At 38.5% G+C, this 27,019-nt stretch overlaps 1 protein-coding gene across 2 annotated transcripts in view; it reads left to right on the top strand.

Moving 5' to 3' along the window:
- CDK13 (cyclin dependent kinase 13) overlaps positions 1–27,019 on the top strand; it is a 150,262-nt gene that overhangs the window by 19,288 nt on the left and 103,955 nt on the right. For both annotated transcript variants that reach the window (XM_053662954.1, XM_053662955.1), the window contains exons 2-4: positions 19,813–20,472; positions 24,714–24,884; positions 26,253–26,392. In XM_053662954.1, coding sequence (XP_053518929.1) covers positions 19,813–20,472; positions 24,714–24,884; positions 26,253–26,392 — 971 coding nt within the window. The remainder of the gene's footprint in view (positions 1–19,812; positions 20,473–24,713; positions 24,885–26,252; positions 26,393–27,019) is intronic.

Genomic DNA, 27,019 nt, shown 5'->3' with positions numbered 1-27,019 from the left:
TTACCTCCTCGGTTAAATTTATTCTGAGGTACTTTATTTTTCCTGTTGCTATAGTAAATGGGATTTTTTCCTAGTTTCTCTTTCTGATAGTTCATTGTTGGTGTACAAAAATGCCCTCGATTTCTTAATATTGACTTTGTATCCTGCTGTTTCACCAAATTCACTTATTAAATTGAGCGTTTTTTTTTTCTTAAGGTTTTGTTTATTTTTAGACAGAAGGAAAGGGAGGAAGAAAGGGAGAGAAACATCAGTTTATGGTTGCCTCTTGCATGCCCCCTACTGGGGACCTGGCCTACAATCCAGGCTTGTGCAGAGTGGGACTCAAAACTGGCAACCCTTTGATTCACAGGCCAGCACTCAGTCCACTAAGCCACACCAGCCAAGGCTTAAGTTGAGTCGGGGTTTTTTTGGTGGAGACTATGGGGTTTCCTATGAACACTGTCATGTCATCTGCAAATAATGACAGTTTTACTTCCTCCTTTCCATTTTGGATGCCTTTTATTCCTTTTTCTTAGCTGATTGCTGTGGATAAAACTTCCAGTACTATGTTGAATAAGAATGATGAAAGCAAACATCCTAAGGGGTAAGCTTTCCGTTTTTGCCTATTGAATATATGTTAGCCGTAGGTTTCTGGTATATGGCCTTTGCTATGTTGAGGTATGCTCCCTATATTCCCACTTTGCTGACTGTTTTTTTTTTTTTTTTGGTCATAAATGGGTGCTGAATTTTATCAAATGCTTTTTTAGTATCTAATCACATGAAGTGATCATATGGTTACTTTTTGGTTATATTGTGTATTATGTTGGTGAATATTGTACCATCCCTGGGATGAATACTACTTGATCATGGTGCATGATCGATTTATTTATCTATATATCTATCTTTTTCATGTACTGCTGAATCCAGATTGCCAATATTTTATTGAGTAATTTAGCATATATGTTCATCAGGCATATTTGCATGTAGTTTTGCTTCTTTGTTGTGTCTTTCCCTGCTTTTGGAATTAGGATGATACTGACCTCATAAAAAGAGTTTGGGAGCCTTCCTTCTGCTTGAATTTTAGAATAGTTTGGGAAGGATAGGAGTTAGTTCTTCTTTAAATGTTTGTTGAAATTTACCTGTGAAGCCATCTAGTCTAGGGCAGTTGTGTGCCATGAGTTTTTTAATTACTGCTTCAATTTTACTAGTTGTTATTGGTCTATTCAGGCTTTCTGCTTCTTCTTGATTTAGTTTTGGAAGATTGTATGTTTCTAGAAATTTGTCCATTTCACTCAGGCTATCCATTTTCTTGGCATATTAGCTATTCAAAGTAATTTCTTACAATTCTTTGTATTTCTGTAGTATCAGTTGTAATTTCTTCTATTTCATTTCTGCTTTTATTATTTGGGTCCCCTCTCTTTCTTTTCTTTTTTTTTTTTTCCCAACAGAAAGGTATTTATTTGTTTCTCAAACTTCATGTATATCATACTCTCTTCTAGGCCCCAAGGACACCAGTAACAGGAGAAAATAAATAATGCAAAATCTCTACCCTCAGGAAGCTCACAGTTGAGATCTCAACTTGGCATCACCTAGATCCCCACACATAACAAAGTTTATATATCCCTTGCATCATTTTTTAGAAAATCATTTTGACAGAAAAAATGGCACTAGGGACCCATCTATTGCTTTAAGATGTAGAATGGTCTCTGATTTAGTGAGTAATGCTTGAGAAAAAAATTTATACGTTTTACTAATCCAGAATGACATATTTTTAGGAAGATTTGATTTTTTTAATATTTAAAGCCATAGATGAATTTTTCACCCCTTATTAACTTCTTTTAAAAAATTTTATTTAGTTATTTTTCAAGTACAGTTTTTTGTCTATTTTTACCATCCCAGCCTCCCCTGCCCCTTGCTCCCCACCTCCCTCCCATTTCCACCCCCCTTAGTTCTCGTCCCTGTGTCCTTCCTATTTGTTCCTCCAAATCCCTCCCCCTTTTTCCCCTTAACTTCCCTTCCTTCTCCCCTCTGGTCACTATCCCTTGTTCTCTATTTCAGTGTCTTTGTTTTTTGCTTTTTTTTTTTTCTGCTTGCTTGTTTGTTTTGTTGTTTAGCTTCCTGTTAAAGGTGAGATCATATGGTATTTGTCTTTCAGCACCTGGCCTATTTCACTCAGCATAATGCTTTCCAGTTCCATCCATGTTGTTGCAAATGGTAGGAGCTCCTTCTTTCTCTCTGCAGCATAGAATTCCATTGTGTATATGTACCACAATGTTTGGATCCATTCATTTACTGATGGGCACCTAGGTTGCTTCCAACTCTTGGCTATTGTAAATTGTGCTGCTATGAACATTGTGGTGCATAGGTTCTTTGATATTGATGTTTTAGGATTCTTAGGATATAATCCCAGCAGTGGAATTGCTGGGTCAAAAGGCAGGTCGATTTTTATTTTTCTGAGAAAATTCCATACTGTTTTCCATAATGGTTGTACCAGTCTGCAATCCCACCAACAGTGAACTAAGGACCCCTTTTCCCCACAGCCTCTCCAACATTTGTTGTTTGTTGCTTTGTTTATGATAGCCATCCTGACTGGTGTAAAGTGGTATCTCATTGTGGTTTGAATTTGCATCTCTCTGATAGCTAACAATATTGAGCATCTCTTCATGTGTCTCTGAATGTTCTGTATGTCCTCCTTGGAGAAGTGTTTGTTCAAGTCCTTTTCCCATTTTCTAATTGGGTTGGGTGTCTTCTTAGAGTGGAGTTGTGTAAGTTCTTTGTATATTTTGGAGATTAAACCTTTGTCTGAGGTATCATTGGCAAATATGTTTTCCCATACAGTTGGTTGTCTTGCTAATTTAAGACTGTTTTCTTTAGCCATGCAGAAGCTTTTAATTTTGATGAGATCCCATTTGTTTATTCTTTCCTTTACATTCCTTACTCTAGGGGACATATCAGTAAAGAAGTTGCTGCGTGAAATATCTGAGATTTTCTTGCCAATGTTTTCCTCTAAGACTTTAATGGTGTTATGACTTACATTTAAGTCTTTTATCCACCTTGAATTTATTTTGGTGTATGGTGTAAGTCTGTGCTCAAGTTTCATTTTTTTGTATGTAGCTGTCCAGTTCTCCCAACACCATTTGTTGAAGAGGCTATCTTTACTCCATTTTATGTTACTGCCCCCTTTGTCGAATATTAATTGACTGTAGAGAGTTGGGTTGATTTCTGGGCTCTCTGTTCTGTTCCATTGGTCTATGTGCCTGTTTTTATGCCAGTACCAGGCTGTTTTGATTACAGTGGCTTTGTAATACAGTTTGATATCAGGTATTGTGATCCCTCCTACTTTGTCCTTCTTTCTCAAAAGAGCAGCTGCTATCCGGGCTTGTTTATGGTTCCATATAAATTTTCAAAGTGTTTGTTCTATGTCTGTGAAATACGCCATTGGTACTTTAATAGGTATTGCACTGAATCTGTATATTGCTTTGGGTAGTATGGACATTTTGATGATGTTAATTCTTCCAATCCATGAACAAGGTATATGTTTCCATTTGTTTGTGTCTTCCTTGATTTCATTCTTCAGGGCTGTGTAGTTTTCTGCATACAGGTTTTTTACCTCCTTAGTTAGGTTTATTCTCAGATATTTTATTTTTCTTTTTGCTATATCAAATGGGATTTTTCTCTTTCTTTCTGCTTCTGCTGATTCACTGTTGGTATACAAAAATGCCTTTGATTTCAGGATATTGACTTTGTAACCAGCTGTTTTGCCAAACTCATTAATTAGTTCGAGCCGTTTTTGGGTAGAGTCTATAGGATTTTCCATGTACACTATCATGTCATCTGCAAACAGTGACAGTTTTGCTTCCTCCTTTCCTATTTGGATGCCTTTTATTTCCTTTTCTTGCCTGATCGCTGTGGCTAAAACTTCCAATACTATATTGAATAGAAGTGGTGAAAGTGGACAACCTTGTCTTGTTCCTGATCTTAGTGGAAAAGCTTTTAGTTTTTTCCCATTGAGTATGATATTGGCTGTAGGTCTCTCATATATGGCCTTTATTATTTTGAGAAATGCTCCCTGTATTCCCACTTTGCTGACTGTTTTTATCATAAATGGGTGTTGTACCTTATCGAAAGCTTTTTCCGCATCTATTGATATGATCATGTGATTTTTGTCTTTGCTTTTGTTTATGTGATGTATTACATTTACTGATTTGCGAATATTGAACCATCCTTGCATCCCTGGGATGAATCCCACTTGATAATGGTGTATGATCTTTTTGATATATTGTTGGATGCGATTTGCCAATATTTTGTTAAGGATTTTAGCATCTATGTTCATCAGCGATATTGGCCTGAAGTTTTCTTTCTTTGTTGTGTCTCTGCCTGGTTTTGGAATTAAGATGATGCTGGCTTCATAAAAAGAATTTGGGAGATTTCCATCCTTCTGGATTTTTTGAAATAGTCTGTGGAGAATAGGGGTTAGCTCTTCCTTAAATGCTTTGTAGAATTCTCCTGTGAAACCATCTGGTCCGGGGCTTTTGTGTGATGGGAGTTTTTTGATTACTGCTTCAATTTCTTTTGCTATTATTGGTGTATTTAGATTTTCTGCTTCTTTTTCACTGAATTTTGGAAGATTGTATTTTTCTAGAAATGTGTCCATTTCCCCTAGGTTCTCAAATTTCTTGGCATACAGTTCTTCATAGTAATTTCTTAAAATCTCTTCTATTTCTGTGGTATCAGTTGTAATCTCACCTTTTTCATTTCTGATTGTGTTTATTTGTGTCCTCTCTCTTCTTGATGAGCCTACTGAAAGGCTTGTCTATTTTGTTTATCTTCTCAAAGAACCAACTCCTGGATTCATTGATCCTTAAAATTGTGCTTTTAGTTTCTATGTCATTTAATTCTGCTCTGATCTCGGTTATTTCCTTCCTTCTGCTTGCTCTGGGCTGTCTTTGTTGTTGTTCCTCGAGTTCTTGCAGGCGTAGGGTTAGGTTTTTTTGTTTGAAATGTTTCTATCTTCTTTATGTAGGCCTCTATTGCTATAAACTTCCCTCTCAGGACTGCCTTGGTTGTGTCCCATAAATTTTGGGTTGTTGTGAGATCATTTTCATTTGTTTCCAGAAATGTTTTGATTTCTTCCCTAATTTCATTCTTGACCCATTCGTTGTTTAATAGCATACCATTCAGTCTCCATGTTTTTGGTTGCTTTGGGTTTTTTTCTTTGGGGTCGGTTTCTAATTTCAGTCCCTTGTGGTCAGAGAAGATGCTTGGTATGATTTCAATTTTCTTGAATTTTTTGAGGCTCGCTTTGTGTCCTATCATGTGGTCTATCTTTGAAAATGTTCCATGTGCTTTTGAAAAGAATGTGTATTTAGCTTCTTTGGGATGAAGGGCTCTATATATATCACTTAAGTCCATTTCATCTAGGGTGTTGTTTAATGCCACAATATCTTTGTTGCTAATTTGTTTGGAAGATCTGTCCATTTTTGATAGTGGGGTGTTCAAATCCCCTACTATAATTGTGTTGCTGTCAATATCTTTCTTGAAGTCCTCTAAGATTTTCTTGATATATTTGGGTGCCCCTATGTTTGGTGCATATATGTTTACGATGTTAATGTCTTGTTGGATTCTTCCCTTGAGCGTAATGAAGTGACCTTCTGGGTCTCTCTTTATAGCCTTTTCTTTGAAGTCTATTTTATCTGGTATGAGAATTGCTACCCCAGCTTTTTTTTTCTTGTCCGTTCGCTTGGAAAACTTGTTTCCAGCCTTTCACTTTTAGTCTGTGATGGTCTTTTGTCCTGAGGTGTCTCTTGTAGGTAGCATATGTGTGGGTCATGGTTTCTTATCCATTGAGCTATTCTGTGTCTTTTGATTGGAGCATTTAATCCATTTATGCTTAAGGTTATTATTGATAGGTACTTATTCATTGCCATTTTTGTACCTGTGTTTCTCTCTGCCTCCCTCTTATCCTTCCTTCCCTTAAAGCAGTCCTTTTAGTATTTCTTGTAGAGCTGGTTTGGTGGAGGCATATTCTTTTAGACTTCTTTTGTCTTGGAAGCTCTTTATTTGGCCATCTATCTTGATTGAGAGCCTTGCTGGGTAAAGTAGCCTTGGTTGTAGGCCTCTGGTTCTCATTACTTGGATTATTTCTTGCCATTCTCTTCTTGCTTGGAGTGTTTCCATTGAGAAGTCAGTAGCTAACCTTATTGGGGCTCCCTTGTATGTTATTCCTTTTTTCTCCCTTGCTGCCTTTAAGATTCTCTGTTTGTCTTGGAATTTTGCCATTTTGATGATGATGTGTCTTGAAGTGGGCCTCCTTGGGTTCCTCTTGGTTGGGACTCTCTGTGATTCCTGGATTTGTGAGACTTTTTCTCTCATCAAATTAGGGAAATTTTCTCTCATTACTCGTTCAAATACGTTTTCTATCCCTTGTTCTTCTTCTTCTCCTTCTGGTATTCCTATTATTCGGATATTATTACGTTTCATATTGTCTTGCATTTCTCTTAATCCCTCTTCATTCTTTCTGAGCCTCTTTTCATTTTCTTGCTCTTTCTGTGAGATGCTTTCTACCTTGTCCTCCAACTCACTAATCCTATCCTCCGCTTCATCTATCCTACTTTGGAAACTTTCTACTGTGTTCTTCAATTAGGAAATTGTATTCTTCATTTCCTCTTGTCTCTTGCTGATAGTTTCCATTTCCTTTTTGATGTTGCTGTAGTTTGCAGAGAGATCATTATAGTTCCCCTGTAGTTTCTGGTAGTTCACTGTGAGCTCTTTGAACTTCGTAATAACCAGTGCTCTGAATTCACTGTCTGATAGTTGATCAGTGTCTATTTCATCTAACATTCTTTCTGAAGTTTCTGCTTTTTCTTTCATTTGGGGATTGTTTCTTTGTCTTCCCATTGTTTGAGACTCTTCTTGTTAGTCTCTGCTTCCAAAATTGATCTGTTCTGAAACCCTGGTTTTATGGTGTAAACTTCTGTGGTATGATCCTTGTGAAGTTCAGTGGTGCAGACTCCTTGAAGTTTCTTGATGTTCTTCGTCTCCACCTACACTCACGCTGGTCCTCGCGCTGATCCCTGCGTTGGTCGCCTACCACTGCTGAATGTCCCGGCTCTAGTAGCTGCCTCCTCAAGCACCCAGGCCTGTTACTACGCCAGTGGCACAGAGGCTTGGAGTGTCCTGGCTCCCGTATCTGGGTCTCTCTGCCACCCAGGGCCGTCACAGGGGCTTGGAGTGTCCCGGTTTCCGTACCTGACTTCCCGGCGTCTAGTCCTATCTCTATGGCAGTGGCACAGAGGCTTAGAAAGTCCCAACTCCCGTACCTGATTCCCCAGTGTCCAGTCCCATCGCTATGGCAGCACAGGGGCTGAGACCATCCCAGTTCCCGTAGAGGGCTCCTCTGCCACCCAGGGCTGTCTCAGGGGTTTGGAGTGTCCCGGCTTCCGTACCTGACTCCCCGGCGTCCAGTCCCGTCGCTATGGCAGTGGCACAGGATGTGCGAACGTCCCGGCTCCCGTAGCTGGCTCCTCAGGGCCCAGGCCTGTCTCTATGGCAGCGTCACAGGGGCCTTAGGTGTCCCAGCTCCTGCAACTGACCCTTCCGTTGCCCAGGCCGGTAGCTATGGCATGGGCACAAGGGTGTCCCTGCTCCGGTTCCTGACTCCTCTGTCTCCCAGGACCATCACAGGGGCTTGGAGTGTCCGGCTCCCGTACCTGACAACCCGGCTCTCAGGCCTGTTGCTCTGGCGGCAGCACAGGGGCCACGTGAGACCCAGCTCCAGTAGCTGACCATGCCGCCATCTGGTGTTTCAGCGTCGGTCACAATCTCTGGTCTTTTAATTTCATAAATGCTGGGTAACCGATGGTTTATTGTGCTGTTTCTCTATAGATCTGCCAGGATTTTCACCCATGAGTACAGGAACTAGTATCAGCTCCATCTTACTCCGTCGCCGTCTTCCCAGCATCCCCCCCTCTCTTTTTCTTGATGTGTCTTGCTAAAGGTTTATAAGTTCTGTTTATCTTTTCAACTAACTCCTGTATTTATTGATCCTTTGAAATGTCTTTTTAGTCTTAGTATTTAATTCTGTTCTGATCTTATTTCCTTCTTTCTCTTTACTCTGGGATTTGTTTGTTGTTGTTCGTCTAGTTCTTTTAGATGTTGGGTTAAGTTGTTTATTTGAGATTTCTCTATCTTCTTTAGGTAGGCCTGTATTGCTATGAGCTTCCCTCTCAGGAATGCCTTTTGTGTGCCCTGTAGTTTTTAGGTAGTTATGTGTTCATTTTCAGTAGTTTCCAGGTACTTTTTTATTTCTTTCTTGCTCTCATTGTTAACCCATTCGTTATTTTAAAATGTCTTACTCAGTCTTTGTGTAGTTGAATATTTTTTTTAATTATTTATTTTTATTGATTATGCCATTACAGTTGTTCTATTCCCCCGTTCATTCCCCTCCACCCTACCCCCATCCCCACTATTACCCCCCTTTAGTTTATGACCATGTGTCTCAAGTTCTTTAGATTCTGTATTTCCCATACTATTCTTGCCCCACCATCTATTTTCTATCTACTGTCTATGCTACTTATTTTCTGTACCTTCTCCCCCCTTCTCCTCCTCCCACTCTCCTGTTGCTAACCCTCCTTGAGATCTTCATTTCTATGTTTCCACTCCTGATCTAGCTGTTCTCTTAGTTTGCTTTTATTTTTGGTGTGGTTCTTAATAACTGTGAGTTGGCTCTCCTTTCACTGTTCATCTTTTTTATCTTCATTTTCTTAGATAAGTCTCTTTAGCATTTCATATAATAAGGGCTCGGTGATGATGATCTTCTTGAATTTGATCTTATCTGAGAAGCACTTTATCTGCCCTTCCATTCTAAATGAAAGTTTTGCTGGATAGAGCAATCTTGGATGTAGGTCTTTGAATTTCATGACTTGGAATACCTCTCTCCAGCCCCTTCTTGCCTGTAAGATCTCTTTTGAGAAATCTGCTGACAGTCTGATGGGGACTCCTTTGTAGGTCACTGTCTCCTTAGCTCTTGCTGCTTCTAGGATTCTGTCCTTTATTTTAATCTTGGCTAATGTAATTATGATGTGCCTTGGTGTGTTTCTTCTTGGGTCCAACTTTTTTGGGACTCTCTGAGCTTTCTGGATTTCCTGGAAGTCTATTTCCTTTGCCAGATTGGGGAAAATGCTCCTTTATTATTTGTTCAAATAAGTTTTCCACTGGTGGCTGTTCCTCTCCCCCTTCTGGTACCCCTATAATTTGAATGTTGGAGTGTTTAAAGATGTCCTGGAGGTTCCTAAGCCTCTCCTCATTTTTTTGAATTCTTTCTTCTTCACTCTTTTCTGTTTGGCCATTATTTGCTTTCTTCTGGTCCACTCCATTGATTTGAGACCCAGTTTCTTTTTCATCGCTATTGATTTCCTGTGTAATTCCATTCATTTCAATTAGTTTCACCTTCATATGTATATCTAATTTGTGGCTATAATCAACCAGTTCTGTGAGGATCCTGATCACCAGTGTTTTAAACTGTGCGTCTGTGCATCTGAGAGTTTTGCTATTTGTTCATCACTTAGATTTATAGGCTCTGGGGCTTTGAGATCTTCTTGAGCCATTTTTGTTCTGTTCACGCCCGTTAAGTACGAGGAGGGGAGCCTTGGCCTCCCAGGTCACTGGGTTGTGACACTGTATGTGGGGGCGTGGTCATAGTGGCGAAATGGCGGCCCCCTCTGCTGTTTTTTGCCACTGGGTGAGGAGCAGAGCCTCAGGTGGTTCACCGGGGTCAGGTCACTTAGGTCGCTGGGTTATGACGCTGTATGTGGAGGCGGGGTCAGATCGGGGAAATGGCGCCCTGTGCTGCCGCTCGCCACTGGGTCCTGCTGGGTCCCGTCCAGTCGCCCACTTCCTTGCTTGTCTATCCATGCAGGGATGCGAGACCACAGTCAACCCCGCAGCCCTGGTCCTCCCTCGCTTTTTCCCCACGGTTGCTTGCTGAGTTGCCCACCAGGTCCAACCCTGCGCCTGGATTCTGCGGGCCTGAGTCCATCTGACCGAGTTTTCCTGTGCAACCCTGCTCCTCCAGCTGCTGGTTTCGCCCCTCTTACCGGTCAGGCTGAAGAATTTGTTGTTATCAGACTTCCGAAAAGTTCAATTTTCTGTGTTCTAGCTGTGTTTTCTGTTGCTAATATTTAGTTGTCTCCAAACTTGGTTGTGTGAGGAAGCATGGCATCTCCACCTATGCCTCCATCTTGGCCGAAGTTCGTAGTTGAATATTTTTGAGCTTTTTCCTTGAGGTTGGTTCTAGTTTCAATTTATTGTGATTTTAGAAGATGCTTATTATGATTTAAATTTTCTTAAATTTGTTGAGGCTTGTTTTGTGTCCTACCATGTAGTCTGTCTTTGAAAATGTTCTGTGTGCACTTGAGAAGAATGTATGGTTGGTTTTCTGGGGTGAGAGATTCTGTATATATCAATTAAATCCATTTGATGTAGAGTGTCATTCAGTGCCTCAATATGCTGTTGATTCTTTGTTTGAAAGAGCTGTCCATCATTGACAGTGGGGTTTTAAAATCTTCTATGATGACTGTGTTGCTGTCAATGTATTTCTCCAAGTCCTCCAAGAGTTTCCTAATAATATATTTAGGTGCTCCGATGTTGGGTGCATGTAAGTTTTATGTAGTGAGTGACCTTTTCTCTTTTTAGGGCTTTTGTTTTGAAGTCTATTTTCTATTTTGTATGATAAAAGTATTGCTACCCCTGGTTTTTTTTTTTTTCATGTCTGTTTGCTTGGAATATTTATTTCCCTTTACTTTCAGCCTGTATAGATCTTTTGTTCTGAGGTGAGTCTCTTGTAGACAGTATATATGTGGGTTGTGTTTTCTTGTTCATTGAGCTGCCCTATGTCTTTTGATGGGAGCATTTAATCCATTTACGCTTAAGGTTATTATTGATAGTGTTATATCCACCGGATGCAAGAATAATTTTCGAAGACCTTTCAGGGTTTTGATCTTATTTTATTGGCCAAGCTTAACCTGCGCAGGGGCGAACTCTGGGGGTGTCCGGAGACACCGCGCCCAAAAGGGCTGCAGATGAGAGTCACGCCGAGTGTTTACAGCTAAGTCCTTATATAGGGACGAGCAAGCAAGCAAGCGTTGAACAGAAGCAGACGTGGCAGTTAGCTATTTGCTGACAGAGACCGCGTGTGTGGGGGGAATAGGGTGGGGTTTCAAAATTCAAAACTAAACAGATTACAATCTGCCTATCTTGCTCTAAGTAGGGCACTCACATACTGCAGGATGTCTGCTCAGCCTTTGTTTGCATGCTGTTCCTCGTTCCTGTTTTTCTGTGGTCAGGCTATGTTCTCAATTTCCCAGATCTCAATAATAGGTACTTACTCATTGCCACTTATTCTATACCTTTGTTCCCCTTTCTATCTCTGTCTCCATCTCATCCTTATAGCAATGCCTTTAGCATCTCTTGCAGTGCTGGATTGGTGGAGATGTATTCCTTTAAACTTCTTTTTTCTGGGAAGCACTTTTATTTCACCTTCCATTTTAAATGAGTGCTTTGCTGGATAGAATAGTCTTGGTTGTAGGTCCTTCCTTGTCATTACTAGATTATTTCGTTCCAGTCTTTTCTGGTTTGTAGTGTTTCTGTTGATAGCCTAGTTGGACCTTCCTTGTATATTACTAGCGGTTCCTCCCTTGCTGTTTAGGATTTTCTCTTTGTCTTTAAATGTTGCCATTTATTATAATTTGTCTTGTAGCGGGCCTCTTTAGGTTTATCTTGATTGGTACCTTCTGTGCTTCTGGAACTTGTGTGACTTTTTCCCTCATCGAGTTACGGAAGTTTTCTGTCATATTATTCAAACATGTTTTTGATCCTTTTCTCCTTTTCTTCTCCTTCTGATATTCCTATAATGTGAATGTGGTTTCGTTTCATGTTGTCCTGAAGCTCCCTTAAAGTATCCTCTTTCTTTTTGAATCTTTTTTGTTTTGTTGCTCTGACTGGGGTTTTTTTTTTTTTTCTGCCTTGTCTTCCAGCTTGCTTGTTTGTTCCTCTGCTTCTAGCCTGCTTTTGATTTCTCCTATTGTAATCTTCATTTCAGATATTGTATTTTTCATTTCTTCCTGGTTCTTATTCATAGTTCCCATGTCCTTTTTATATGCTGCTCTAGTTCCCAGTAAGTTTCTTGTAACTCCCATAAAGTTCTTTATGGTTCTCAGTCCCTTGAACATCCTTATAATCATTATTTTGAATTGTGTGTCTGATAGATTGCTTGCCTTAATTCCATTTAGCTCTTTTTTTTCTGGGGATTACTCCTTTCCTTTTGATTGGAGGGTATCTCTTTGTTTCTCCATTTTAGATGACTCTTTTGGTTTGTTTCCCTGTGTCAGATTACTCTGCTTTGCCTGCCTGTCTTGATGGCGTTGCCTTCTATGGTAGGAGTTCTGCAGGACTTAGTGGTACAGCCTCTTTGATCTCCTTATATGGATGCTCTAGTGGACTCTCTCATTGTACTTGGGGTTTGATGATGACGATTATTATTATTATTATTATTTTTTTTAAATTTTACTTAGTTATTTTTCAAGTACCGTTTTTTGTCTATTTCTCCCATCCCAGCACCCCCCCAGCCCCGTGCTCCCCACTTCCCTCCCATTTCCATCCCCCTTAGTTCTCGTCCCTGTGTCCTTCCTATTGGTTCCTCCAGCGGGGTTTGATTATTGATGACTCCTTCATTGTTGGGTTCTTTCCTCCAGCTGACTGACTGGGAGTCACAACCCCTGCCACATGTTGTATGCTGTTGAACAGGTGCTCCTTTTGTGAAGAGTCTTCTATATTCCTTGTATCAAAACTTCAGATCAGCCAATATTCTGTTGATTGTTCAGGTGTTTTTGTTGGAAGATCAGGTGAGAAGCCAAGTTGGGTGCTAGAACAAGCGGACTCAGCTTCCACCTCATTGGCCACCATCTTGACCCCCATCCCTAAAAAACCTGGGATCCAATAGATAGAAGACAGAGAGGACTAGAGTCACATGAAGAGAGACTGGGGCTTATGTCTCTGTGGGGAGAGCTGAAGAAATAGTGACCAGGATCCTTATGCTGAGTCCCTTTCCCATATTGCAGCCACCATCTTTCTTCTGGCCTGTTTTTAAAGACTTAAAGAGTTGAGGTATTTATTCGTTGAGGGAAAATAGCGAATGGACAATTGCAATAGAATAGCCCAGTGTCATGATTCCCAAACTGTAATGGGGGAGTTGTTAAATGCAGATTCTGTATCAGAAGGTCTGGGTTGAGATACAGCATTTCTTAAATCTTCAGGTGATGCTAATGCTGCTGGTCTGTGGTCCACACTCAAATAACGATCTAAAGAGTATGATACTGATAGCATTTTAGAGGGCTTAGCCTTGGATAGAAAGAGAAACACCTTTATTTAAGTGAAACGTAAGTTGGGTGGAGATACAGATTAAGTTTGCAGGCAGGAGACATGCCTGATAATCTTTGTTTTTTTTCCCACAAAACAGAAGTATGGTAATGTTAAGAAAAGACTGTAGGAATGGTGTGTGAGCTTGAAGAAAGTTGTGAAGGTTTGGAATAGGTAATAAAAAGAGAAGAAAGATGAGTGAATTTGAGACACATAATAATCACTGAACAGTGAGGATTAGTTTGGTTATAGTGTCTGTAGAAATAATTGGAGCAGGAAGAGATTAGGAGAGGTGATGAGGTCTGAAATAGAACAATGCCCTGGAGAATTGGTGTGGTAGGCTAAATATGCCCTCCCCCAAAAGATGTTTGTGCTGCATACCTGTGAATATGTTACCTTACATGGCAAAAGGGACTTTGTAATCACAAGGTCTTTATAAAAGGTGAGAGAAGGGTTGGAGTTGGAAAAGGCAATGTGATGATAGAGTAGAGGAGGAGACGAAATGTGATGATAGATGCAGAGGTTGGATTGATATGGAACTATGAGTAGACAGCCTTTAGAATTGTAAGAGGAAACAGATTTTTCCAAGAAGTTGAAGAAGGAACAAAGCCCTAGTGACATGTTGATTTTAGTCCACTGAGACTGATTTTGGACTTTTGACCTTCAGAACTATAATATATTTGTGTTTTTTAAGCCAGTAAATCTGTCAAAACTTGTTACAACAGCAATAGGAAACCTGCAGAGAAGTATGGATGTAAGAGAATGTAGAGTTATAATCTACAAAATGAGACAAGTGATGGGATGTGGTATGGGCACAAGGAAACTGGGAAAATTTCTGGCCTGGATAAATGAGTGGAGGAAAGTGATAAAATTAAAAGTAGAGGCTGGCAAGGAGCAGGTATTAGAGGGAGGTGTTCACTTTGCATGTACAGATAGATCAGATAGGGTGACGGAAGGTTTGAAACAAGAGATGAATTTAAGAGACTGCATAATATTGTTATAGCTGATAGAACTGTTATAGTACCAGTACCATGGCATACTGTTTTGATTACTGTGGGTTGTAATATAGTTAGGAAGTATGTATTCTCAAGTTTTCTTTAACTATTCAAAGTCTTTATGTGGTTCCATGTGAATTTTAGAGTTGTTTCCTTCTGTGAAAAATGCCTTTGGAGTTGAATATGTAGAATACTTTAGTATGGACTTTTAATTATTAATTCTTTCAGTCCATGAGCATGGAATATCTTTCCATTTTTTTTAAATTTTCAATTTCTTTCACCTCCTTTGTTAAATTTATTATTTTTTGATGATATCGTAAGTGAAATTCTCTTAATTTCTGTTTTTAATAGTTCATTGTTACTGTGTAGAAACAACTAATGTTTGTATGTTGATTATGTATCCTGCACCTTTAACGAATTGATTCACTTATTAGTTCTAACCACTTCTTGGTGTGTACTCTTTAAGGGTTTTCTGTTTGTAAGATGTCATGGGCATTATTGTCTTGTTCTTGACCTTAGAGGAAAAGGTATCAGCTAAGCTTTGGGATTGTCATATATGGCTTTTGTTATCTAGAGGCATGTTCCCTCTGTACCTAATTTGTTAGTTTTTATTGTGAATGGATGTTGAATTTTGTCAAATGCTTTTTCCACATCTGTTGAGATGATCATAGAATTTTTATTCTTCATTTTGTTGATGTAGAGTATCACATTTACTGATTTATATACATTGAACCATCTTTGCATGGGAAGCATTGTGCAGGTTGTCAACAAATTTTTGAAATGGACACAGCTGCTGTTAGTATGTAAAATAAGCAGAGTAGAAAAATTAGGCTAAAAAATACTGCATTGGATATTACATGTATAAAAAATTTCTGTCAACCCAGAAAGTTCTATTGGATAGCACTGTTCTATAATGAGGGATTGGATATTATTGTAGCATGATTTTTAAGAATCAGAGTTTGCTAATGAGGCCAAATTTCCAAAGACGTGGACTCTTCGTGGAATTCAGTGATATAGTTGAGTGAATAGTGCACCATCCTTGCTTGCTTGCTGTCTGTGAGGAACATTAACCTGATTAACAGTGAGCACTAGCCATTTGTGTTTCAGGATCCTGGGTTTTTATCCTGGACCTGCTTTGTGTTGTATGAGATTGGAAAAATCTTAGAAACATAAAAAGGTCTCTGAACTTCTTAAAGAGATCCTATAACCTTTAAAAATTTTGAAAAACAAACAAGAGTCCTGGCAGGGTAACTCGGTTGGAGTGTCATCCCATGCACCAATGGGTAAATTCCTGGTCAGGGCACATACCTGAAATGTGGGTTCTATCCCCAGTTGGGGTATGTATGAGCAGCAACTGGCAATCGATGGATGTTGCACTCTCACATCAGTGTTTTTGTCTGTCTCTTCCTACCTCCCTTCCTGTCTCTGAAATCAATAAAACATCCTTGGTTGAAGATTAAAAAATAAACATTTTGCTTGCTTGTTTGTTTTGTTTAGCTTCCTGTTAAAGGTGAGATGATACAGTATTTGTCTTTGAACACCTGGCTTATTTCACTCAGCATAATACTTTCCAGTTCCATCCATGCTTTTGCAAAGGGTAGGAAGTCCTTCTTTCTTTCTGCTGCATAGGATTCCATTGTGTATATGTACCATAATTATTTGATCCATTCATTTACTGACAGATACCTAGGTTTCTTCCAGCTCTTGGCTATTGTAAATTGTGCTTCTATGAACATTGGGGTACATAGGTTCTTTTGGATTGGTGTTTTAGGGTTCTTAGGATATAATTCCAGCAGTGGGATTGCTGGGTCAAAAGGCAGGTCTGTTTTTAGTTTGTTTGTTTCTTTTTTTTTTTAGAAAATTCCATACTGTTTTCCACAGTGGTTGTACCAGTCTGCAATCCCACCAACAATGGAGTAGATTAGGGTCCCCTCTTCTCCACAACCTCTCCAACACTTGTTGTTTGTTGCTTTGTTTATGATGGCCATTTTGACCGGTGTAAAGTGGTTTCTCATTGTGGTTTTAATTTGCTTCTCTCTGATAGCTAGTGATATTGAGCATCTTCTCATGTGTCCCTGGATCTTCTGTATGTCCTCCTTGGAGAAATGTCTGTTCAAGTCCTTTGCCTACTTTTTAATTGGGTTGCTTGTCTTCTTAGAGTGGAGTTGTGTAAGTTCTTTGTATATTTTGGAGATTAAACCCTTGTCTGAGGTATCATTGGCAAATATGTTTTCCCATGCAGTTGGTTCTGTTTTTATTTTAATACTGTTTTCTTTAGCAGTGCAAAAGCTTTTAATTAATCCAGGGGTTGAAAGACAAATACCATATGATCTCACCTTTAGCAGGAACCTAAACAACAAAACAAACAAGCAAGCAAAATAAAAACAAAGGCACTGAAATAAAGAACAAGGGGACAGTGACCAGAGGGGAGAGAGGAGGGAATTTCAGGGGAAAAAGGGGAAGGATTTACAGGAACTAGTATAAAGGACACATGGACAACAACTAAGGGGGAAGGGGGGTGGAAATGGGAGGGAGGTGGGGAGCACTGGGGGGGGGATGGGCTGGGATAGGAGTAAAAAACAGAAAACTGTCCTTGAACAATAATTAAGTAAATTAAAAAAAAAACAGGGACTTGATATCTATACCAGCCATTTCCGTTTTTTAGTAGGACATCATGATATAGTTCATCAAGTAGTCTTAGAGATCTCCTTCTCTTTTCCCCTAGTAACTTTGCATGGCTGAAGTTATTAGATCATTAGTAAAAATAACCTAAAGTTGAGTTTTACATTTATTTTTAGTTTTAAGTTTCCAAATTATGTTTGTTGTAACAGTATGTATATAACTGAAACTTATTAGCAGATATGCAATATCTGGGGGAATATAAGTTTATTAGTACTTGAAAAAGTTCAGGAATTTCTGAAGAGTAATAGAGCAATTGGAGAGGAAAGCAGGGTTTGTTTGGAAGAATTCTATTGGTATAGAGAGCAAATACCATAAAAATGTCATTTTCAAAATATTCTTTTCTCCAGAATAACTTTTTCATAGAGGACTTTTTTGATTTTACTGATACCTCTGTTATTCAGATTCTGTCCAGAAAAAAATAATTTAATAGGCCAGAGGAGTTAATTGTGTTGGGATTTTACCTGATACCTTTGTGTCTCTTTTCTCAGGTAAAATTTACTGATCATAAATCTCCCAGTTAAATATAATTTATGTGTCTGTATGCTAGGATAGGAAAGTTAATTTTTGTGCTGTTTACACTCTGATGAGATGACAGCCTCTTTGTTTTCCTCTCCTGTGTACTTTTCTGCTGCTCATTAGTATTTCATCAGGGTATGGAGACACAACTTGTATAGGGCTTTTTTAGAGATCCAAGAGCCTTTCCCCCCATTTATTGCATTTATTGGGGGTAGTAATGGTTAATAAAATTATACAGGTTTCAGGTATGCAATTTCATGGCATATCATCTGTACACTCTAGCATGTGTTCATCCCAAATCAGAGGGTTCCAAGAATGTTAATGGAGAGGAATTTTAAAATGCAGCCAGTTATTTTATATTATGTCACCTTTGGCCACTTATGGCCTATATTAAAGTTATCTAAAATGTTTTATAGTATTTCCTCTCATTTCCATGAATAATTATAAGCTCATTGATTTTATTGGTTGGTATATATGTATAATTATAAGCAAGTGTTAGATTACAATGTTTTCTACAGGTGTTTTCATTAATCTAATATAGTGTGACATAAATACTTTATGTGAAGTTTGTCTGCAACACTAGCTCAATGCTGAACACTAGTTGTCCCTCAGTACATTTTGAGATGTTTTGAAAGAATAAGGGAGAAGTTGAATTTGTATTTGTGTTTATTATAAAGCTTATCATTATTTTATCAGAATTGTAGAATGTTCCTGCACTTTTCCTTTCATACTGTATTAATGTCAGAAATAAGGAAAAATGTGCAGTTCTTCCTTTTCTTTCTGCCCATTTTAATTAAAGTTCCCATGAGTTTCTTTGCTTTCTTCTCAGTTATCTCCCCCCCCCCCCCAGCTTCTACAAAATTTCAGCAAGAGCTCTCTCCTACCAAGCTCCCCTCTAATACATTGATTGTGTTAAGGCACCTACTTCAGGGTCGAAAGGTCTGAATTTAGGACTTGGTCCACAACTAGATCAGGCAAGGTTTTAGAAGAAAACTAAATCAAACTCAGAGGGTTTGAGAGACTTGAATGAAGGACCACAGAAATGGAGTGGATTAAGGGAACCCACAGAGTGTATTTTCACTATTTATAGAGGGAATCTTGAAGGGGTAAGGAAAATACAGTATTATCGGAGCCTAGTGAGAGCTATGGAAAGAGGTGTGCCTGACAGGAGCCATGGTAGTAGAGGGACACAGCTTCTGTCAGAAACTGTGGTCCAGAAAAGGGAAGGAGCTGGAAAGAAATAATTCAGCCTTTCTCTGCCCTGTGATCTGCCATTGACAGACAGCCCTGGAACCCAGAAGAGGTATCTATTGAGGTCAGCCTCCTTGGTTACAGAATAGAATAGAAGAGCATTGGAGGGATAAGGTAGTGGCAATGCGATAATAACCAATATAACTACTAGTAATTATGAGATTGATTTAGGTAACCTAGTATTTTAGAATCAGTTTATTATCTGTGAGCTGCAGATACTTTTACTGGGTTTGATGTGAGCTTAAATGAGATAACATGCTAAAATAGTACCACAGTGTTTTGTCTTGTGAGTATAAAGCTTTGATAAGGTATAGATTTCAAAAGCTCAGCCTCATTTTATTTGGTGCTGTACTGCATGTTTTATAGGAGCTTTGATTGCCTCCATGCTTTTCAATATATGGTGGTTTTGTGTTTTCCAGTAATCTTTGAGAAGTGCACTGCACAGTCATTAAGTAGTTTCCAAGATTTAGAGACTTCTAGTTATTGCGTAATGACAGGTTGTCTTTTTCACTCTTCTTATAGATATACCTACTTCTGAACTTAGTGGGTGAGGGTACTTTTGAGATGTAGAGATTGTCTCCCTTTTCAAACTTCACCCTGCTACCAGTACTTCACTATTGATAATATTGTTATCCTTGTTGCCTATACTTCTGTTTTCCTAGCAGTGATGCCTTGTCACACGTTGTTGTCGTCCTAATTAGTAACAGTATTTCTTTTCACAGATATTTTTACTTTCATTCAACCTGTCTTTGAGCATTTGTAGCCTAGATCAAGATTTAGACAATCCCTGTAATTTCAGGAAAACTATAGCCACTAGACTACAGATAATCTACTTAAAAGCACTTAAAAAATCCACAAAAATTGTACTATGATTTTGAAATTAAATAAATTACTTCACAGGCTTAAGTTACCAGTTTTAGTAAATTTCAGCTGAACTTTTCTGATTACTGACTAAATCTTAATTATTTTCCACCAGACGGTCTGCCAAATCCCGAAGCAGAAGCCCATATTCATCCAGGCATTCGAGATCTCGTAGCAGGCACAGATTGTCTAGATCCAGAAGTCGTCATTCTAGCATTTCTCCTAGCACACTAACTCTGAAGAGTAGCCTGGCAGCTGAATTGAACAAGAATAAAAAAGCACGAGCTGCAGAGGCAGCAAGAGCTGCAGAAGCAGCTAAGGCTGCAGAGGCAGCTAAGGCTGCTGAGGCTGCTGCCAAAGCTGCCAAAGCCTCAAACACTTCTACACCTACCAAGGGGAACACAGACAGTGCTGCCAGTGCATCACAAACAAACCATGTGAAGGATGTGAAGAAATCTAAGATTGAGCATGCACCTTCTCCCTCAAGTGGTGGAACTTTGAAAAATGACAAGGCAAAAACAAAGCCACCTCTTCAGGTAACAAAGGTGGACAATAATTTGATTGTAGATAAAGCTACGAAGAAAGCAGTTGTAGTTGGGAAGGAGAGTAAATCTGCTGCTACAAAGGAGGAACCAGTATCTCTTAAAGAGAAAACCAAACCACTTACACCAAGCATAGGAGCCAAGGAGAAGGAGCAACACGTGGCTCTAGTGACCTCTACATTACCACCATTACCTTTGCCTCCCATGCTGCCTGAAGATAAAGATGCCGATAGGTAAGTGCAAAAAATTTGGTCAGTAACTATTTAAAGAAAAACATACGTAAGTTTGAAATAAGAAATTATATGACCTTCCCCCCTCCAAAAAAAAAAACCTTTACAAGAAGAGACTATAAGTAAGTAGATTGATTCTCTTTCTAATATATGTCTTTTTTTCTTTTAAAGGATTTTTTTTTTTTAGATTTTTATTTATTTATCTTTAGAGGGGAAGGGAAGGAGCGAGGAGGAGAAACATCAATGTATGGTTGCCTTTCGTGCGTCCCCTGCTGGGAACTGGCCTGCAGGGAACTGGTCTGCAACCCATCAAACATTCTAGGACCCTGTGGGTCTCTCCAACAAACTTTCCTGTGAGGCTGGGAGTTTATTCCACTGCCTCAACCCCCACAGGCTTTTTTTAGTCAGGTTTTGAGGCTTTATTTCCCTGCGCTGGAACCCCGGGTTGTGTGTTCTGTCTCACTCCCCAGTTGTTCTTCCCATTTTAACTGTATGAAAATGTGGGACTGCTTGCTCTGCCAGCCACCACCTTTCTTAATGCACCTGCTGCTCCCTGTCCATCCCGTCCTCCAGCCCCCACCTTGCCGTGAGTCCTCCCCACCCCAGCTGCCAGCATCTGCCCCTCTTGTCTGTCTGTATGAATGTTTCTTTTTTAACTCCTTGGTTGTTGCATTTCCATACAGTTTGATTTTCTGGCAGTTCTGTTTACTTTTTGTTTTCAGGTTTGTTGTCTGTTTGGTTGTGGGAGGAGGTAAAATGAATCTACACCTCCAGCTTGGCCAGAAGTCTCTCTCTCTTTCAACCTCTCTCTTCCCCCCTCCAACCCCCCCACCCCTTCCTCTTCCCAAGCCCTCTCACTAAAATCACTAAATAATTTTTTTAATTAAGATGTTTAATTTAGTTTCTGCCCCTGGCAAAATTTCTTGTAATCCTCAGATAATTGACAGTTTTGAGTACAGCCTAAGTACAGTTAGCAGTTTCATTTTTCTAAATAAATTATTTTAAACAGGCTAGTTTTCAGAGTTCAAATGTTAGCTGTTTTAGAAAGAAGCTTTTACTATCTTGCAATACTCATTATCTGTTAGCTACTACATTACTGTGGGAATCCATTTGTATAGTACTTTATCCTGTGATTTACCTGACTTCCAAAAAACTATACGCTTCTTTCTGAGAGGAATTCTGTGTTAATTGTTACTGTTTCTTATCATTATTAAAGAATTTATTTGTTTTTAGAGAGAGGGGAAGGTAGGGAGAGGGAGAGAAACACTGATTGGTTGGTTGTCTTTTGTATGTGCTCCTAGTGGGGAATGAACCCACAACCCAAGCATGTGCCTTGACCTGGGATTGAACTGATGACCTTTTACTTTTGGGGATGATACCCAACCAACTGAGCCACACCAGTCCGGGCTGGTTTTTTTGTTTGTTTGTTTGTTTTGTTGTTGTTAGATCTCTAGTGCCTTATATAATACCTAGCACATACAATACCCAATCCGTATTTGTTGAATGGGTAAGAGTAAAGTTGAAAATGAGACTCTGATACTATTATTTTAAAATAAAACTGCAGAAAAATAAAATTGTAAACTAGTTTCTTCTGAGCATGATTTTTTGGTTAAAGAACTTTCTAGTTAACACAGGGTTATGAAGATAAGGTACAATTTTGTTTTGATTATTGACAAATAGTTTTTATCAAGTGGTTTTAAAGTATCATTTGTTGTATAATATTAATGTTCAAAATTAATACAAGTTTTGTTATAAGGAATTAAAATTCAGTGATATATGTTGATAATTTTGTTAGTAACTTAAGACCACAGCAGTGTAGTTTCACTAACTTTTTTATTATGGGATTCATAACTGCTATGAAAGTATGTGAAATCCAAATTTTATTATCATTTTAAGATTCTCTTTCAACATGTCATATTATTAGATAAAAGATTTTGTAATACTTGGGAGGTTTAAAATAATCAGTTACCACATAAAGATGTATTTTAAAAATCAGAGTCTTTATACATCCATAAAAAGTACAAAGTTGAGCTAAACTTTTCACCTGTGATTCTAGTAATTGGAGCCTTAAAAATTAAAAGAATCAGAACTTCTGGCCGAGATGGAGGTATAGGTAGACACACTATGCCTCCTCGAACAACCAAAATAAGGACAAAAACAATTCAGAAACAAAGTAACAACCAAAACTGAAAGAAAATTAAACTGTATGGAAGTCTGACAACCAAGGAGTTAAAATAGACACATTCATCCAGACTGGTAGGCGGGGTGCAGTCTGGTGGCCAAGTGGAGAGGGGTCACACCACAGAAAGTGGGGACACCAGGTACGCAAGGCGGCAACTGGTAGACGCTGGGCACCCAGGCAGTGGCTGGCAAACCCCGGGCATGGGGTGGCAACGGGCAGACCCAGCGAGGAGGCGATTGAGAAGTGGGGCACCGTGGGCAAAGTGGCTGGCTGACCATTCAGCAGTTCCACATTTGTGAGCAGATAACTGGGGCGTGAGACAGATTGTGTAACCCAGGGTCCTAGCGCTGGGAAATAAAGCCTCAAAACATGGATTGAATACACTTGTGGGGGTCAAGCTCAGGGAGAGACTCCAACTCTCACAGGAAAGTTCGTTGGAGAAACCCACAGGGTCCTAAAACGCACACAAACCCACCCACATGGGAAACAGCATCAGAAAGGCCCAATTTGCTTGGGGGAAGCGGCAGAAGAGGCTGAGGTGCAACAGACAACAGAGCAAAGCGCCATTTTTTTCCCTCTCAGACCCCACCCCACATATAGTGTCACAACCCAGCCATTGGGTTGTCCCACCCTGGTGAACACTGAAGACTCCGCCCCTCATATGTAACAGGTGTGAACAGACCAAAACATTATGGCTCAAGCAGAAAAAGAGCTCAAAGCCCCAGAGCCAATACTTCTAAGTGACCAAAAGAGATAGCCAACCTATTAGATGCACAGTTCAAAACACTGGTGATCAGGATGCTCACAGAACTGGTTGATTTTAGTCATAAATTAGAGGAACAAATAAAGGCTAAACTAAGTGAAATGAAGATTAAAAAAAATGTATAGTAAAATGACAGCAAACTCACAATTACTAACAACCACACCAAAAATACAAACAAATGAAGGAAACAACTAGAACAGGAACAGAACTACAGAAATGGAGATCACATGGAGGGTTAGCAACAGGTGAGTGGGAGGAGGAGAGGGGCAGAAAACGTACAGAGAATAAGTAAAATAGGTGGCAGACAGAAAATAGACGAGGAGGGCAAGAATAGTATGGGAACTGTACAAACTAAAGAACTTAAGACACATGGACATGAACTAAAGGGAGGGAATGTGGATGGGAGAGGGTGTGCAGGGTGGAGGGGAATGAAGGGGGGAAATAGGACAACTGTAATAATATAATCAATAAAATATATTTGGGGGAAAAATTTCAAAGAATCAGTGTCCAGTTGAGAAAAGTTAATATGAAAAGAGGTGAAGCTAAATTACTTGTTTGTGGTTATTTTGGTGGGCAAGATGAGTAATAGCTTGTAGTTTTCTTACAACAAAACAGCTTTTGTCTCTTCAATAGAATTATATCAAATGCTGTTACTACAATGTTAATGAATTTTCTTATAAAACAATTGACTTTCAGTTTTGATGTAGTTTTATATTAATTAACATTTAAAAAATAGGCCAGTTTTTTTTATAACAGTTTTAGACTTACAGAAAATTTATAGACTCCCTATATACTCTGCACTTACTTTTCTCAGTAACATTAGTATGGTACATTCGTTAAAATTAATGAACCTAGCCCTGGCTGGTGTAGCTCACTGGATTGAGCGCGGGCCTGTGAAGCAAAGGGTCTCTGGTTCGATTCCTGGTCGGGGCACATGCCTGGGTTGGAGGCCAGGTCCCCGGTGGGGGATGCATGGGAAGCGACCACGCATTGATGTTTCTCTCCCACTCTTTCTCCTTCCCTTCCCCTCTCTCTAGGAATAAATAAATAAAATATTTTTTTAAAATTAATGAACCTATATTAATGTATTCTTTGTTCCATTTTCTTTAGTTTTGATCTAATTTCACATCATTTTACCCCCCCCCCAATTTTATACTTTGCAGTTGGATATAGTATATTATTTTATCTGGAAAATAAAGTACTTAGTATTTTGCTGTTGCATGATGTAAGATGTGGGTGCATTTTTATTTCGCATTGAAATAAATTTATATGTATTTTTTGTTCGAATTTTTTTTTTAGCTTACGAGGAAATATTTCAGTAAAAGCAGTTAAAAAAGAAGTAGAAAAGAAACTACGATGTCTGCTTGCTGATTTACCATTGCCTCCTGAGCTACCAGGAGGAGATGATCTCTCAAAGAGTCCAGAGGAGAAGAAAACAACAGCACAGTTACATAGTAAACGGAGGCCTAAGTATGTGCTTGCTTTCTACCTGCTCTTAAATTGACCAGAGATGATTCTGGATCATCGTAAACTCATAAAACATACAATTAAGATTTAAAGTAATAAACAGTGTATTTTTTTCTTTCAACTTAAGTATGTGAATAAACTCCATTTGAGTTTTGAAAAAAATTCATAATTGCATGCATACCTATTTGAAATGACTAATAAAACCAAATTTAATTTTCTCTCACAGTTTGTAATGTATTAATTTTGTAATATGCCAAAGATAACCTTTATAATTATTTATTTAAATATCTTAACATAAAATCACTAAATTTTATTTAACATAAAATCACTAAAATTGGACAAGGTGGAAGTTAGCATTATATGAGCTGGAACAGAATTAGTAATGGGAAAGCTGCTAGGCTTTCCTTGGATTCACTGCCATAATTAAATCCCTTCTTTATTTTACAAGTGGTTGAATGAAAGAATGCTTAAATCTGTGTGCTAAGCTCCTTCAAGTAAGTCCCTGGAGATAAAGATAACTCTTTCCCTTGATAGCTGTTCATCAGTTAAGTTGGGAGAATGTTGATTCCTTTTTTTTTTTTTTAACATAACCAATCAAAAGTGTAAGACTTTGAAATAGATCTGATTTAAGCATTGCTGTTCCATGAGCACCTAGTATGAAGTTATTTTTGTACTATGGAATAGAAAGCTAGAGAGCTTTTTAAAATAGTATTTCCTTGAGTATTAAGAGCTTTATTCCTTTACTGGAATTTCTGATATCTACCAGAATATTAAAATACTACAAAATTACATGTCTTTTTGAAGAATGTCAAATATTTATCATATGTATAACACACATACTTAAAATGTGGATTACTGAGAATTGATTTTTATTCTTTCATATTCTCTTAGACTAAAAGTCTTTCTGGTATTTGCATTTTTAAGATAATTTTATCTATCATAAGTCTGAATTTGTCAGTGAGCCTATGATTAGATTTTTGGTAATTTTTATATCAAAATTTTGTATTTTGAAAGTGTGTGTGTATAAAACTTTCTGGAGGTTGGTAAGAGAACTTTGACTCTGCATACTAATGTTGGATTTGTCTACTCATTGCAAAATAATGTTTTATTTCTGAAAGTCCTTCATACAAGCTTTAGTTCTCTTTTTCAATTTAAGTGCTAGGCTACATAAGAAGAGTCAGTGTGGAGAATGATACCTTGCCTTTCATGATAATTTATATTACCAGATCCCAGAGTTACTTATCTTAGGTCACAAATTGGAAGGGTGGGGAAGCAAGGATGTAAGATTGGGTGTTAAGTAGATATTGAGTATTTAACAGGTTATTCAGTTTGCTTGATTGTATATAAAAACTTCAGAACTATATTTGATAGAATATGTGGGCCTCGCTTTGGTGAAATCAAAGAAAAAGATATTGACTGGGGAAAACGCTGCGTGGATAAATTTGATATCATCGGAATTATTGGAGAAGGTACCTATGGACAAGTTTACAAGGCCAGGGATAAAGACACTGGTAAGAATGTCAAATGCTCTGAATCTTCAGGTCAATGGAATGTATTGATTTGTGTTTCTCTTTTAATGTATAACTTCAGGAATTTTTAGGACAAATGTTAAAATATTATTTCATCTTGGAGTTTTAGGCTTAATTAATCCTGACTTTTCATTGTATTTTTGTTGCCATTTATCCTCCTTATACCTTCCATCTTCCACCTCTACCAACCTCCCCCTGACAGTCACCACACTGTTGTCTGTGTCAGAGTCCTTTTTCTTTTTTGCTCATCTTGTTTTTTTATTTTATTTTACATATGCACTTATGTAAATTCAGTATATGTAAGTGGATGTGCATACATTTATGATCTAAAAGTGTTCCTTTAGTATTTGTAATGTATAGTATGGTGGGATTTAGGTTTCTTTTCTTTTATGGTGAATAGATTTTTAGGTGTTAGTAATCAGAGGGAAAAAGTATATTGACATTAGGAGTCTTAGTAATAAATGTTGTTGTAGTAATTCTTATGCAGCATTTTTATTTTGGCCAAATTTTTTTTTGTAGAAATTATGCTTTATTTGGAGGCCAGATTTAGCAGCTTAATCTTTCAGATTTTAATCAGGAACCTGAAAGTTTTAAAAGGCCTTGCAGAAA

This window comes from Artibeus jamaicensis, unplaced genomic scaffold (assembly GCF_021234435.1).
Source record: "Artibeus jamaicensis isolate MK-2021 breed Jamaican fruit bat unplaced genomic scaffold, CSHL_Jam_final contig_311, whole genome shotgun sequence".
Taxonomy (NCBI): Eukaryota; Metazoa; Chordata; class Mammalia; order Chiroptera; family Phyllostomidae; genus Artibeus; species Artibeus jamaicensis.
Note: the sequence above shows the minus strand (reverse complement) of the source record. Positions and strands in the feature narration are given on the sequence as shown.